Source organism: Dipodomys merriami, unplaced genomic scaffold (assembly GCF_024711535.1).
Source record: "Dipodomys merriami isolate MVZ:Mamm:240054 unplaced genomic scaffold, mDipMer1.0.p SCAF_12, whole genome shotgun sequence".
In the NCBI taxonomy this organism is placed as follows: Eukaryota; Metazoa; Chordata; class Mammalia; order Rodentia; family Heteromyidae; genus Dipodomys; species Dipodomys merriami.
The window spans coordinates 28,617,320-28,632,745 of record NW_027202493.1 but is presented as its reverse complement, the minus strand read 5'-3'; the positions used below and the strand labels follow the sequence as shown (position 1 = coordinate 28,632,745).

General features: G+C 36.7%; 2 protein-coding genes across 3 annotated transcripts in view; one reads left to right on the top strand and one right to left on the bottom strand.

Moving 5' to 3' along the window:
* Window positions 1–3,436, top strand: part of Wdr17 (WD repeat domain 17) — a 66,831-nt gene extending 63,395 nt beyond the window's left edge. For both annotated transcript variants that reach the window (XM_070015988.1, XM_070015986.1), the window contains one exon: window positions 2,766–3,436. In XM_070015988.1, coding sequence (XP_069872089.1) covers window positions 2,766–2,885 — 120 coding nt within the window. In that variant the 3' untranslated portion in view covers window positions 2,886–3,436. The remainder of the gene's footprint in view (window positions 1–2,765) is intronic.
* A 2,593-nt stretch (window positions 3,437–6,029) lies between these two features.
* Spata4 (spermatogenesis associated 4) lies at window positions 6,030–15,107 on the bottom strand. Its single transcript, XM_070016454.1, has 6 exons — window positions 14,605–15,107; window positions 13,506–13,635; window positions 12,981–13,099; window positions 12,661–12,881; window positions 9,017–9,133; window positions 6,030–6,252 (listed from the first exon to the last, which is right to left on the bottom strand). Exons 1-6 carry the CDS (start codon window positions 14,799–14,801, stop codon window positions 6,149–6,151), a joined length of 888 nt encoding a protein of 295 aa, XP_069872555.1. The 5' UTR covers window positions 14,802–15,107; the 3' UTR covers window positions 6,030–6,148.
* Between the last annotated feature and the right edge of the window lie 319 nt (window positions 15,108–15,426).

The window sequence follows — 15,426 nt, the reverse complement described above, 5'->3', positions numbered from 1 at the left end:
TTCTCTTTGATATTTTATCTTCAATGAATCATAGCCTTGTAAAAGTAGGTAACAGTTAGGTGCTGGTGGCTCATACCTAGGCTGTAATCCAAAACACTTAGAAGGCTGAGATCAGAGATCATGGCTTGAAATCAGCTGTAACTGTGAAGAGGCATGAGGCCTGGCCCCAAAACAATGCCTCCTAGTATTTTCCATGATAGTGTAAGTTATATTCTCTCTTTAAATTCAGAGAGAGAGAGAAAAAGTGAGAGAAAGTCTTAAAGTGTTATCATGGATGCAATTCATGTAATAACTAAACGATATGAAAAATGTATGCTTAGTTACAAATGTGCTTTAAAATATGTATAGATCATATCCTGAGAGCTATTAAATTAGAGAGACAAAGGGACAATCTCAACAGTAACATTTTTATTTGTGTTATATAAATACAAAAAATAAAAAGATATATGACAAATTACCATATTATGCATGTTCTTACAATGAGTTTCTGAGCTTTCAACAGTTCAAAAGCATTGGGAACCATCATGGGGATAAGTAATTCCCAAAGACTGGTCCCTAATGTTCCATTCAAATTGATGATTATGAAAGATGCCAGAGACTCTCACTGGAATCCAGAAGTGTAATTATCTTCAAGAAGTAGAGAAATCTCCGTCAGCTTGGAGCCTGCACTAGTTATAGGAGTCCTCATGAAGTAAACAAAAATGAACCATTTGAGGTACTACTTGAGAATATGGCTCAGACTAGACAAGTTCCACTGCCCAGTAACTTACCTCATATTTGTAATGTTATGTTGGAAAAAACCTTTCTAACTAGTGTTCACACATGACAGGCCATTGAAGAAAGTATCTGGCCACTGTGAGTCAGTCTTCATAAAACAAACAGCAGTGTGTGCCAAAATTTAGGGCACATAATTGTATATAACTTTTATTATTCACTTATGCTCATAAGGAATCCAAGCAGTAAATTCAGTTACATAATGAAGAGTGAGAAGTTATGTAATTTCTGGAGTATATCTTTAGTCCACTCACTCTCCAATCTGTGTGCCATTTTGATACATGGGACATCATGTTCCTTTTCTCTACCTACGATAGCCAAATGACCATTCATTCAGTCAGCTAACCTTTCTGTTCCAAACCTACACTCAGGAAATGATTTCCTAATTTTTCATGTTAATGGAGGTGTATTGCTCCCTCCTAGGAAATTCCTATTTCAACAAGGAATTAATGTATGTAAGCTATTATTACTAAATTCCAAGTACAAATTGGAATGTATTTAGCTACAACTGTGATAGTCTTCCCAATATCTAAAATTAATTTGTTAACAACAAGTATATTTTTAATACCATAATGAAACTGTGATTGATTTATAACCTAGTTGAGAAAATTTAAATTTTTGCCTTCATGGTCTTTTAGCCATGTGTTTCTAGGTAATATTGTTTGCATAGTTATTCGGGATATGTATAATAGCTGATACAGATAAAGTATAAATATTCTTTAAATCATGAGAATAAATATAAAGTTCTTTAAAGACTCATAAAAATATACATTTATGGACTGGGAAGGTGGCTCAGTGGTAGAGTGTTTGCCTTGCATGCATGAGGCTCTGAGTTCAATTCTTCAGCACCACATGAGCAGAAAGAGCCAAGAAGTAGCATTGTGGCTCAAGTGGTAGGTGCTAGCCTTGAGCAGAAGAGCTGAGGGACAGCTCCCAGGCCAAGTTCAGGCCCCATTACTGAAAAAACAAAACAAAACATATATATATATATATGTGTATGTATATACATATATATGTATGTATATGTATATACATACATATATATATCCATTTATTATCTTCTAAACAGCAAGATCAAAGATCCTGGCTTCAAGAATTTCTCCAACTATGTCAACATTGGCTACATGATTAAAGTAAAAGAGTGACTACCACATGATTAAAGTAAAGGAGTGACTATATTTAAATCTATTAGTAGGCTATAGACCTTTACAAAATACATTTTCTTTGTGGCAATTAATTAATAATGACTATTGTTGATAGCATTACCGTATGTAATTTAAATTATAAAATTAAATTATATTTTGCTAGACATCAGGTAATAGTGGTGTAATACAATTGTATTTCAAAATATTTCTATAGCTAGCAGCATTGAAAACAAACCAAACTATTCTCATATTCTTAAATTCCATTTAGTTGCTTAAAAGTTACCTGGGGTCTGGGCACCTGTGGCTACTCAGGAGGCTGAGGATGCATGATCTGAGGATACGGGATCTGAGGATCATAGTTCAAAGCCAGCCCAGGAAGAAAAGTCCATGAGACTTTTTTAAATTGAGGCTTGAACCCAGGGCCCAGGCACTGTCCCTGAGCTTCCTTTATTCAAGGCTAGCGCTCTACCACTTAAGCCATGGCTCCACTTCTGGCTTTTTCTGTTTATATGCAACTGAGGAATCGAACACCGGGCTTCGTGCATGCAAGGTGAGCAGTCTACCACTAAGCCACGTTCCCAACCCGTTCAGGAGACTCTTATCTGCAATTAACCACCAAAAAACCACAAGTGTCCCTATGGCTCAAATGTGCTCTCTTTGAGCGGAAGAGCTGAGGGACAGCGCCCAGGCCCAGAGTTCAATCCCCACGAAGGACGTCCCCCATCCCCCCCCCCCAAAAAAAGTCACTAGGTGTTTCTCATTGCAGTGATTCTGTTTCTGGAAGTTTAAAATGACGTTGAAAATTACCAACTCATCTTCTCATTCCCAACGTTTTGCTGTTTCCAGGGCCCTGTATATTTCCTTGAAGATGGAAAATCGGCTATCTCACTGAATGATGCTTTGATGTGGGCAAAGGTGAATCCATTTTCACCTTTAGGAACTGGAATACGACTCAATCCATTTTGAAGTTGATATTTCTCCTTGCATACCTATTTTTAAAAGGGATCTTATGGGTTTGTATTACTTTAATCTTGGTTATCTGAGAGCCAAAGACTAGTACAAGGATCCACGGTGGGAAGAAGTGGGGAATACTGGTAAATTTTATTCATTAACATGAAAAAATAAAATATTTATATAATTTTAAGGGAAGACAAACGTCTCTTTTATAAATTGTAATAGCTACATTTAGGAAGAAGACAACTCAGTGACACTGTGGCTAAAATGTATCAAAGAGTTTGTAATTTAATGATAATCTATAACAAATTTTTTCTATTAATTGGCAATATATTGTAAAGCCTCTCACTTAAAAATGGTAGCGTTTTCTTAATTTTCTTAATTTTGTTTTTAGAAAGAAATATATAAACTGCTGTTATTGTGCTTTAAATACTTCAAAGGCTAAGATAAATTATTATGTAAAATAAGCATTACTTTCTGCATTTTGATGAATGCAGGAGGATACTATTTTATATATCAAATATAAAGAAAAAAATCATATAACTCTAACACATGAATGTAATAAAGAGCAACCTAATTTCTAAAGCCTAATGAGCTACAATTCTACTAGGCTTCAACAATATTCTCTATTTTTGTTAATTATGATTATTCATTCTTAATAAATGATGAATACATTGTTTGAAATGTCAATTTTTATAAATTGTGCCTTCATATTAAAAACAAAAATTTAATTTATACAAATATTCTTTTAGATTTGACATGCATGAAAAGTAGTACAAATTCATTTTAATTTGAAGATATCCAGATTATAATAATGTGCAAAAAAGTATTTTGCTGCTTTAAATATACCTTTTTGAAGGACAACGACTCTCACTAGACAATTATTTTTAAATCAATAGAACAATATTTTTCTTATAAAAGCTATGTGGCTTACAAAATTACATTAAAATGAGCTATGTCGTGTGAAAATATATACTTTTATTTTAGTCAAAATAAATATTCATATTTCGATAAAATTTCCCAGATATGTTCAGTTGCATTAAAGACAGTATTTTTTGTCCTTATAACAAGAAAATTTACCCTATTTGGTAAATATGGCAAAAGCCTCACAATTATTTTCTAAAACCTAGTCTAGCCAGTTTATTAATATGAAGGTAATTTAGTAATAAAAGTATGTCTTTCTAGTCAACTTTTAATTAATGAGACATTTGTAGCTAAGTAATTTAAACATTTACTTTCCAGGCTAAATGTAATACTGTATTATGGAGCTATAACAGCATTGTCATTGTCCTAGATTTATATATACATATGTATTGCTACTCTTACATCTTAATAAATGCTGCTTCTAGAACCTGATATGATAGAGTTAATTGTTAAGATAAACAAAAGTCACTAAAACCAATATTGAGAGAATACTAATTCTGCATAAATGTTGAGTTAATTCATGGGTAAGAAAAGTCTCAGTTGTTAACATATTCAGAAAAAAAAAACTAGGAAAATCACTTCCTTGGGTTTAAAGGCTGATTGTTTACTTATAAGAAGCACTGACTAGCCAAGCGCTGTGGCTCACGCCTATAATCCTAGCTATTCAGGAGGCTGAGATCTAAGGATAGTAGTTCAAAGCCAGCCCAGGCAGAGTCCATGAGACTCTTATCTCCAATAAACAACCACAAATCTGGAATTGGCTGTGTGGCTCAAGTGGTAGAGCTCTAGCCCTGAGCTGAAGAGCACAGGGACAGCACCCAGGCCCACAGTTCAAGCCCCATGACTGACAAAAAATTAATAAAAGCACAGACTATAAAAATACAATTTACTCCAAAATTTAAAAAAGTGCTAGAATGCTTAATAACTAACACCAGATATTACAGTCACTTCTGACCCCATGGTGACTGAGAAGTTTCTACTGCTGTAGAGTCTGCTGTAGCTCCTAGAAAACATCATTGCTTCTTTCAGTCAAAAATCCTTTATAAAGTGAAGATCCTTTGCAAGCCACTTCTGCAGTCCTGGCCTCTGCTCACATGACATTGACAGGCTCTTGGGGTCTCCCATTTGACCATTGTTGCCATCTTTATTTACTAATTAGTTACATAATGAAGCCTACAGGCTATTTTATATTTCCCACAATTTCCAATAGGTTCCATAGAAGTCTTAGGAATTTACCATGGTCATGACATGATGATTAGCTCTTTTGGGAGTTTGAATAAAACACCAAGACAACAAAGAAACATTATTCCATTATTCACAAAAGTAATTCTTTTTTATGCAACACTTCCACAACTATCAGTACTGCTTTTTAGAACTGTGCCTAACAACTATATTTTATTAGCTAAGTATTCTTACAGGTGTGGTGGTGCATGCCTATAATCCCATAAGACCTTATTAAAAAAGAAAAAGAACTAGAAGTGTGGCTTAAATGATAGACCATGTGCTCTAGCAAGTGTGAGGCCCTAAAGTCAAACCCCATGACTGCCAAGATTATGTTTACAAACTTGTATTTATAAATAGTCTCATTACAATGCATGACAAAAGGTATATTATCTACGTTTTGTTAAATCACCACCTCATTTAGCTCTCTTTAACTCAGATAACATAGAATTCTGAACACATTCCCAGGAAGTTATGACCAATTCTCTTCCTAAATATCATCTGTCTGAAACTGTGAAATATAACAAGGAAGTCTCTGGAGCTAGAAATGCACATAAAATGTCTGACCTTTTAAAAAAAATGACAAGTATGGCTGAAAACTGACATCTCAGAAGTCAAATGAGACTTAATGACATAGTCTTGAACATGAATAATTCCAGTTGGAAGAATATTGTGCGTATAGTAATGTAGAATAACCAAGTCTAATTAGATCATTAGTCTTTCAGGATAGCAGCCTAGTTTTTATTTTTGCCAGAAGCATAGAGCATGGCAGCAACAGGTAAGTGCTTCAAACTGAAGTAGCTGAGAAGCTTAACACCAAACCCTCATTTCAAGAAAACATGATTGTTCTTCTTCACAATCATTACCCACTCACTCATCATGGAGAATTACATTTAACTCTACCTTTAACGTTAGAGTGCCCATACTATACTAATTTAGCTAATTGTGTATTTTCAACAGGTGTTTAGTAAGTGGTTGTTGAAAAAATATTCTTTAGCCAACTTTTGGACAGATACTACTTTTAATTTATCTACTGTTGAAACACAGCCAGTGCTGTGCGATTTTTGCCACTGTCATATGACAAAAGATAGTGGCCTCACTTCTTCAAAGCCACTTGGCAAGTTGCATTTTCAAAGTTCCTTTTCCATGTTTATGACAGGCTTCTTAAGAGAAGTACACGAATGCGTTCCCGATTGCTTCACCTGAATTTCCTTACGTGAACCACCAGCATTATCTGTTTTTGTTGGGATATTTAAACAAAAAAAATGATGCAACTCATATTTACATCCATGTTAATATATCAGTATTTACAATATATCAATATATACAATATACTAATACACACAGAATGATTAACAATAAGGCTGAGCATAGAGAAATGCCAGTGAGGCAGAATGTTTAGATCATGTCATCTAGTAGTCATGGATATAAAAACATCTGAATGTCACCCACCTTGAAAAGTCATCAGCAATGCCTAAAAATATTCAGGGCTTATTTTGGTGCATCTGATACTGAATATGACTCGAATATTTTTAGATAATTGCTTCAGAAAGCAGCTGAGGCAACCATGGCACGATGTTGTACTTGGGTCTGGCAAACATACCTGATTCATCATGGAGTTTCTGGATCTGTCATTACTCTGAGGCATCCACCCTGGCCACCCAGACTATATCTAGGTCACTGAGTTCTAACGTGAGGGCCAGTGGCAGCTAGGAATTCTATGTCCCATTGGCCCACAATTTTCTAAATACTAGATTTAGATAAGAATTAGAAGGACTTAAGAGTTAAAACTTTTTTTAAAAAACATGATTTTCCTACTTGACAATTAATGTAGGATTCTCTGTTTGGTAACTAGAGGATGTTCTGATGAATGGCCTGTGCTTTCAGTACTGTGATGTTCAAGCTTAATTGGAAAAATTAAGTCTACCATCCAGTGTTCTTCCTCTCCTCCTTCCATTACCTTTCTGATTACTGACCTAAACTCATCACCCTACCTTTTATCAAAAACAACTGAAACAGGACACACGTAACAAACTCTGAAAAAAAATCTTAATTATTCTCATCCACATAATTAACCAAGATGAATTCACAGCATTCAGTATTTCTCTGTGGGCCTAGACTGAGAGATCTCAAGTATCTGGAACATGACTAAGAGAAGTAAAATAATAAATGTCACCATCCTATTCTGGTCTGCTCTGTCCAGTGAGAACTGCTTTCCATTAACACATCTCCCATTTTGAAAAGAAAGATCATTGGTATGAAAGAGACACATAAATGACACCACTGAGAGAATAGAATGAAGGAGGAATTATTTATAGCACTACGTGATTAAAATTATAAAAGCAAAAATCCATTGTGTTTGGAGGCTTGCTCTGTAGCAATGATAGCATACAGATTTTCTGAACACTACTGTGAGATTTCAAAACTTTCCAAAAAGATAAGAAAAATTGTGAAATATCACTTAGCAATTTAAATAGTTGGCATCTTTTCTTGGTACATTACATCTTTTCTTACACAGGAAGGAAGCCATGCTGAGACTCATTACTACCCTTCCAGCTTTTGGTTGCAGGTCTCAAAGCCCTTTCCTATCCGCAGTCAAATCCAATTAGCCATAAAGCAAAAGAAATAAGCAAGTGAGAAAAATAAAATCTGAAGTCTCATTGCCATGGCTCTATGCCCACCATGACTCCTACTTCACGCTCACTCTCTGCCCTGGCTTCAATTTCTACCCAGATGGAGTTTTTCATGCGTATACTACTAACAGAAGATCTGAAGGTGTAACTACAGAGATTTGTCTTTTCCTGGACACGTATTCATTTGTATGGGACTTGCCATGTTAAGGTCTATATGCCCATGCTTTAGGGCTATGGTGAGGTAAACAGGTTCAATAGGCTGGCTTATGCCTGAAGATTCAAAAGTATGCTTTGAGAAACACTAGTACTACAAGGCCATTGAACAAAGAAAAATTATATGATAATAATATGTGGCCAAACAGCTTGGAAAATGCCTCATCCTTTAATATTTACAATGCATAGCAGTATATTAAAGTCCTAAGTGTAAAGGTGGTATTGGCATTATACTCATTATATAAATATATAAATATATATACTCATTAGCACTATATTCAATAGCATTATACTTATCAACTGACTTCAAAGTTGTAACCTCTTTTAATTATAATAATTTTAAAAGACATCTGTTGACATTATACTGTTAGATCTGATGTAACAAAGAATGTGCCCTAGCCAATGAAATCACTCGTAACACAAAGGAAATGAACTCTTCAGCAGTGAGGCACACTCATATTCTATAAAGTTTTTGACTTTGTGATAGGGTTGTCTGATAAAGTTATAAGACACCCAGATTAAATTGAATTTCAGATATACAATGAATATGGTTTAGTAAAAACGTGTCCTAAATATGTCTTTAAAATTATTATATTACCCTATGTTCTTGTTAAATCTGCCAATTCTTATTTTGTGGGCCATAATAGTGTAAAAGCAGCTATATACAGGACATAAAGCAAACATGCTTTGCTGGGGCACTGTTGTTTGTGGGCACAGAATCTTAAGTTTCCTATCACTTTCATGTAAAAAGCCATCCATGACTTGTGAGCTATTCAAAAGCAGGTGACTGGCTGAATTTCTTCCATGCGTTTACAGCTGCTGTAATAGAAATGTTTTCCAAGTGACAAGCTTTAAACCAGTAGCTTCTTGTCATACAACAGATGGGGAAGTCCTAGTGCCCAATACTTTCATGTTCCTTAGAGCTGAAATTTGCTCCAACCACAGTTTCCTGTTTCAGATTCAACATCTTAAAGACAAAATGAGAACTGGGTGAGAGCTTTTAGAAGTAGAAAATATGTGCTGGGAGAGTAGTGGTAATTTAATATTACTTTAGAATAATGCTGATTCTATACTAACTCTTTTTTAAAAAACTGTAATTGAACAAAGTAAAACAACCCATTTTAAGAGAAAACATTTACAACAAGAACTTACATAAAACAGGAGTAGCTCTTTCCTTCAGAACCCTTGGATGAGATCTGTGCCCAGGGGTCGGGGCAGGAAGATGATCAAGGGTAATTTCTCCCACTGTTGGTTTCACTTCAAACCATGCTACCAAGCAAACACAAATGTTATTTTTGGCTCTATTATTATTATTATTATTATTATTATTATTATTATTATTATTGTGAAAATACCGTACAGAGGGGTTACAATTACATGGACAAGGTAATGAGTACATGTCTTATCAAGCACTGTTGCCTCCTCCTTTGTTTCCCCTTCCCATCTCTGCCCCCAACCCCCTGCTCCTCCCTTCCCACTCTCACCCCACCCACCCCCAGCAAAGTTGTAAAATTAATTTTTCGACATAACGTCTTGAACATCTCATTGTTGCAATGGGTCCACCTGTATCCCTATTTAAACAATTTGTTTTTTTCCCTTCCCCTCCACAAATTATAGGCATGATGGCTTTACAATTTAGGCGCGGTCAGGGGAAAGAGGGGAATGTAGTTGTGGTGGTGGGAGGGAAGGGATGGTAGGGGAAAAATAAAGGAGGAGGCACAATGCTTGATAAGAAATGTACTCATTACCTTGCTCATGTACTGTAACCCCTCTGTACAGTATTATCACAATAAAAACTTATAAAAAATAAGATGCCATTACCTTAAAATTAAACAAGTTATCAAATCGTATCATATTCTCAAGACTAATGGGAAAATACAGGCCAAATAGCCCTTTCCCCACATTGCTCAAAATATTTGATGCTCAAAATAATTATTTTTTAAAAATCACTTTAAAAGTAGTAATTTTATGTTCTTATGTTTCTATTCATTTCGGTGGGTTGTCTTTTGTTGTTGCATTGTTTGATTTGGTTTGGGAAGAACCACTGGAGATTGAACTCAGGACCTTATACTTGCTAGGCTAGTGCTCCACTAGTTCATATTCCCTGCCCTTTTGCTTTTAGGGGGGGTTGTTTGTTTATTTACATATAGTGTCTGTTGTCTTATTCAGACCAACTTCAGACCATAATCCTTCTATCTCTGCCTCCGGAGTAACTGGGACCACAGGCTAGGTACCATACTCACAACCTATTAGTTTTTGATACATTCTTATTCAGTAATGTGTATACAAATAAGTGTAATACTCATGAGGTTAATTTATGCCAATGAAGTTTTGAAATATATCTTCCAGATCACAAAATGCTACATTGCCAGAGCTCCAAAACCTTCTGCTGTCTTTCCTAGACACTAACGAGAAAGGAAAACACTTACGACTGCTGTCATCATATGTTAGTTTTACCAGTGTCTTTGTTTCATATAAGCAAATCACACAGCACCTGTTTCATTTTGTAAACCTGTTTACATTCTAAAATTAGTGACAAACTTATTTCCACATTTCCCATTGTTCAACTGATTATATAAAAATCTGATAATTAGGCAATTTCTCTTTGCCTCCAAAAGGTCACTCCCTAACCTGTAATTCACTGGAGCCTGAAGATGAATCTAAGGTAATTTCTACCTATCACTCATGTCCCCTGAGGGATGCACAAAACAGTTAAATTCCTAAAACTCTAATTATCACTATTAATTACCTTGGCAATAAACAAGAGATGTTTACAATTAGCAGTCCAGGGATTGGAGACTAGAGTGATTGTGGCTAAGGAAAAGGGGTGTTCAAAATGAGATCACTTATACAAAGGTAAATGTGTAACAACAATAAGAAAAATGGGAACAACAAGAGAATTACAGTGAAATGTGGGGTGGCCTTAAGCGATCACCGTCACAGTACTTTCATAGACTTGTACTTTAAGCATAAAGACAGCTGTTTAGACCAAGCTTAATATGTGTTTAAAAATTTCTAGGTTATCCTAGGGAGAAAGTTTCTAGATTATCCTAGGAGAGTGAAATTTTAAAATTTTCAAAATTGAAACCAGGAAAGTCTTTCAAATGCATTCATTACAAAATTAAAAACAAAGTCAGTCCATAGTCACTAGCAGCTCAGTGGTAGAGTGTTTGCTTCTGGCATGTTTAACACTGGGTTCAATCTCCAGCAAGACAGAGAAAGGGGAAGGAGAGGGAGGAGAGAGTAGGGAAAGGGAGGAGAAGGGAGGAAGAAAATCTCAGAATGGAGAACTATTAATGCAGATCCAATGGTAGATAGAAATCATGAATCCATGATAACAAAAGTTGCTGGAATAGAAAAGTCATTTACAATACATCCTTCAAAGAATAAATATGAGGACTATGTGAAGTATAACAATTACAGAGCAACACTAAAAATGCATGGATTTTGAAGCGGAGTTCTTGTGTAGGCAAAGTTGAATAGAGAATTTGGAAAGAGACTCATATATTCAAAGGTACTTGAAACCTGAGCAGGCATACAAATCAGCGGGAAAAAGAACATACCATTCAAAAAGTGGTAATGAAGCAATTTGTCCTCCATGGAAGTTACAGATGAATTAAGATCTTAAAAGGGAAAGGCTCCACTTTATCAATTTCAGTGTAGGTGATTATAATGTCATTGTGGAAACTACGAAGTTTTAATTCTGTTTTCATTTCTAGCATAACAAATTATCATACATCTTATGATTTATGGCAATGGCCATTAAAAAATAAATTTCTGTATACAAATCATCTATTTAGGTCCTGTAGTTTATTCTCACAAGACTGAATGAAATCAAAATGTTGGCAGGGCTCTGTTCCTTTCTGAGCACTCTAGATGAATTTTCCTTCAAAAATATAAGAGTTCAAAGGGGAAATAAATCCTAGGGACCTACATCTTTCTCATTCCTGAATAACTTGTATGCTACCCAAGAGTTCCCTAAGTTCCTAAGTGTGAGGTAGAGATTCTGACACATAAGTGGGGCAGAGTGGCTGGTGGCTCAGGCCTGTAATCCTAACTACTCAGGAAGCTGAGATCTGAGAATCATGGTTCAAGGCTAGCCCAGGCAGGAAAGTCCTTGAGACTTGTCTCCATTTAAGCACCAGAAAACCAGAAGTGGCTCTATAGCTCAAACTGGTAGAACACTACCCTTGAACAAAAGAGCTCAGGGACAGCACCCAGGCCCTAAGTTCAAGTCCCACATCAACCACTAATTAATTAATGAAATGCTAGGAAGGAGTCGGGTAGCCCATCTGCTTGGAATTGTGAATTATGTCATTGTCCCTGTGGAAAGCTGCCATGAGTTTCTCTAATCTGTCCTTCCATCCACACAGCAATAAAGTAGAAAAGAATACTGATCATACTCTAGGACCTAGAATGAGTCATGATAATCGGCAGGCTTTTCCTAAAAACATAAATCCTGATTGACTCAAACATTTGCATTCTTTTGGATTACTTGAGTTGATATGTAAATGCATTTCCCATAAAAGTTTACATGAATAAATAAAAAATTACATTTTTTTTCTAAAATTCAGTGTTTGTGCCAGATGTTATCTTGTGCTTCCATAGGAAAGAAAGAAAGAAGCACCGCAAGAATAATAAAGGATTCTATTGCCAGCATAAAAATTGTCTTTTCCCATTTTAGCCAGTGACAGAAGTAGACATGGGGTCACAGCATGGCAAGTTTTTCTTTGCTCTGTGTTAAAAAATATCACCTTGAGTTTGAAAGAACTCAACTGCTTCCAGGGAAAACTTACCTGGATTCAACTGTCTGGTTAATTTTCTTTGCAACATTTGTAAAAGGAAGAGGAACTCTACTTTCAGCTCATTGCTGAGCATATTGGGGTGGCTTAATAATTCGGTTAGCCTAATGTTATCCTTAATAGACCTGGAAACTGTAGACCTTGGAACCAGAGGTAGGTTCATCTGGTAGCTGTAGTCTGTGAAATTCACATAGTCTTCCTGTATACTTTTCACTCTGAAAATAAGAAAAGGTTGACAGGTCACATTTCATTCACGAGTGTCATCCAAAGAAAATTCTCTTCAATTGTATTACTAGAAAATTTGAACAACTTACTCTCGGTGTGTTAATAAAGTGTAAACCTCTTGTATCAATATTTCAGGTACTCCAGCTTTACAATGAATTGTCCCATGGATTAGTTCTGCAGGTAACTTAAGTTTCTTTTTTGCCATAAACTTTAATAGTAGAAATAAATATTTTCATCATAAACAATTATATCATAAGCACTAATTACTAAAAATTCACTTTAATCCATCTGTTTAACACATTAGTTAATCCATGTGTTTTAACACATTAGTTATCAAAATACATATCTTTCAGTGGAGAAACAATTGTACTATACCACATTAATAGTAGCAAATATGTTTGATAACAAACTAATTTCTTGTAGAACCACAGACATCTTGTGGCATGAACAGTTGAATTTTACAAGTTTGCAATACATGGAAACAAACTGTCAACATCTTAGCATACAAAGCGCTCTCTCTTTCTCTCTCTTCACTCACACACACACACACACACACACACACACACACACACACACACGTGCACATTATGAGTCAATAGCAAAAGATATATTACCTTTTCGATCTGTGCCCAATTATCCAACTTGACTTTTAAAGAGCATCCATTTTCGAAGGATGTTATTTTAAGATCCCAGGGGTAATATATACAGAATATTTCTGCAATCAGGAAGCCATTTGAAAAATCCCTGATCCATAGCAACGAAGAAAGGCAATAGTGAAGTTAAACAATGTAATTTTACAATTGACATCAATCTAGCATCTCCATCCCTATAATAAATATCTTTCAAACAAAACGTTTTCTGTATTATTGAGAAGGATCCAAGGCATAGCATTTTGTTAGATTTGTATACACACCGAAACCTTTAGTGTACTTGAAAGGAATTCAAATTAGCAATTGTAACAACATCCCCAAGTGATTTACATACACAATGAAAACTTCAGCACATCTCTGTCAGGCATACCAAATCGAGCCAACTAGATTCCTTCCTGTGTAAAAGACGCATGGTCTTAATTTTCTTTTATGGAATTGTTTGCATTCTCAGAGCAAATATTGGACGACTACAGTTAAGCGTAACTTAAAAGCAACAACAACAAAATCCCTGATGATAGATGCCAGCTCGATAGGAGCATAACCTGCAGGCATGAGTTCCTATCCTACCTGAAGAAAGAGCCTTGCCCCTCTCAGATTTTTTTTTTAGTCTCAAAGAATACTATATTAATTTATATTAATATTAATACTATATTAATTAATCTTATATTAATGTAATCAGTGGTTGAATAAGCAAAGGAAATGTTTCATATTTTACTTAAGGCTGGTGTGTACTTCTGTATGTATGCCTGTGTGGGGAGTAGGCGGGTGGGGGGGGGTTGGATTGGAATATAAAGTGGGGCACATTCAGGGCGGAGAGGGGAGGGCGGGCCTTTTCAGTGGGCCAGGCCTTGGGGTGGGCCTTTCCGGGGGGCTAGGCCTTGGGGTGGGCCTTTCCGGGGGGCTAGGCCTTGGGGTGGGCCTTTCCGGGGGGCTAGGCCTTGGGGTGGGCCTTTCCGGGGGGCTAGGCCTTGGGGTGGGCCTTTCCGGGGGGCTAGGCCTTTTCGGGGGGCTAGGCCTTGGGGTGGGCCTTTCCGGGGGGCTAGGCCTTGGCTGGCTCCATCACCTGCTGATGTTCCTGGGAAAGAAACTGAGATCTAGGCTCTGAAGCCAGCGCAGGATGCATCGGGACAGGCGCGAGCTCTTCGGAGGGTGCGGATACACCAAACACTTCTTTGACTTCCTTCGCAGAGTCGAAAGTGAGGTTGACTTTTCTAGGGCTGCCGCCGGATGTGACTCCCCTTCCCGGCCAGCGGCAGCCATGGCGCTTTCTGAGTTTCTATGGTAACAGCAGCGGGGGCGTGGCCTCCGCTTCCTACAGGTCTCTATGGCAGCAGGTGCACTGGGCCTTCTGATTGCCGTTGAGCGTTGGGAGTTAGGGGCAGGAATCTCCAGCCTGAACAGTCCCTGGGTCTGAGCAATGTGGGGAGCTTACACCTTGGGCAGAACTTCCGATCCCAGCTGTCGTTGGTCGGACTCACAGCCAATTTGGAATTTATTTTCCTTGTATTTCTTGTTATATACTGTGTTCAGCCATTCGATGAAGCATTTTGAAAGTGGTGTGGCAAAGCTGGCAGGGACAGGACAGTTTTGTTTTCTGAAACTTAGAAGGAATAGAAGATGTCTTTCACTATGTTATAAGGGAAGATTTCTTTAAAATCAAACATACCTATTAACTTTTAAATCACGTGTATAAAATTTACATTTAACTACAATTCATAGGTTACACTTTCGCTCTTGGAAAAGATGCCCTACTAGTACAGGGGTGGGGAAGGAAAAGGCGTAGACTGAGGCAGTGAAGTCATTTGGTACGGAACTGGATGGATACACTTCTCAAAGGCTCTCCACCAATATCTGCCTGTATTGGTAATTCACAAGGTCCACAACT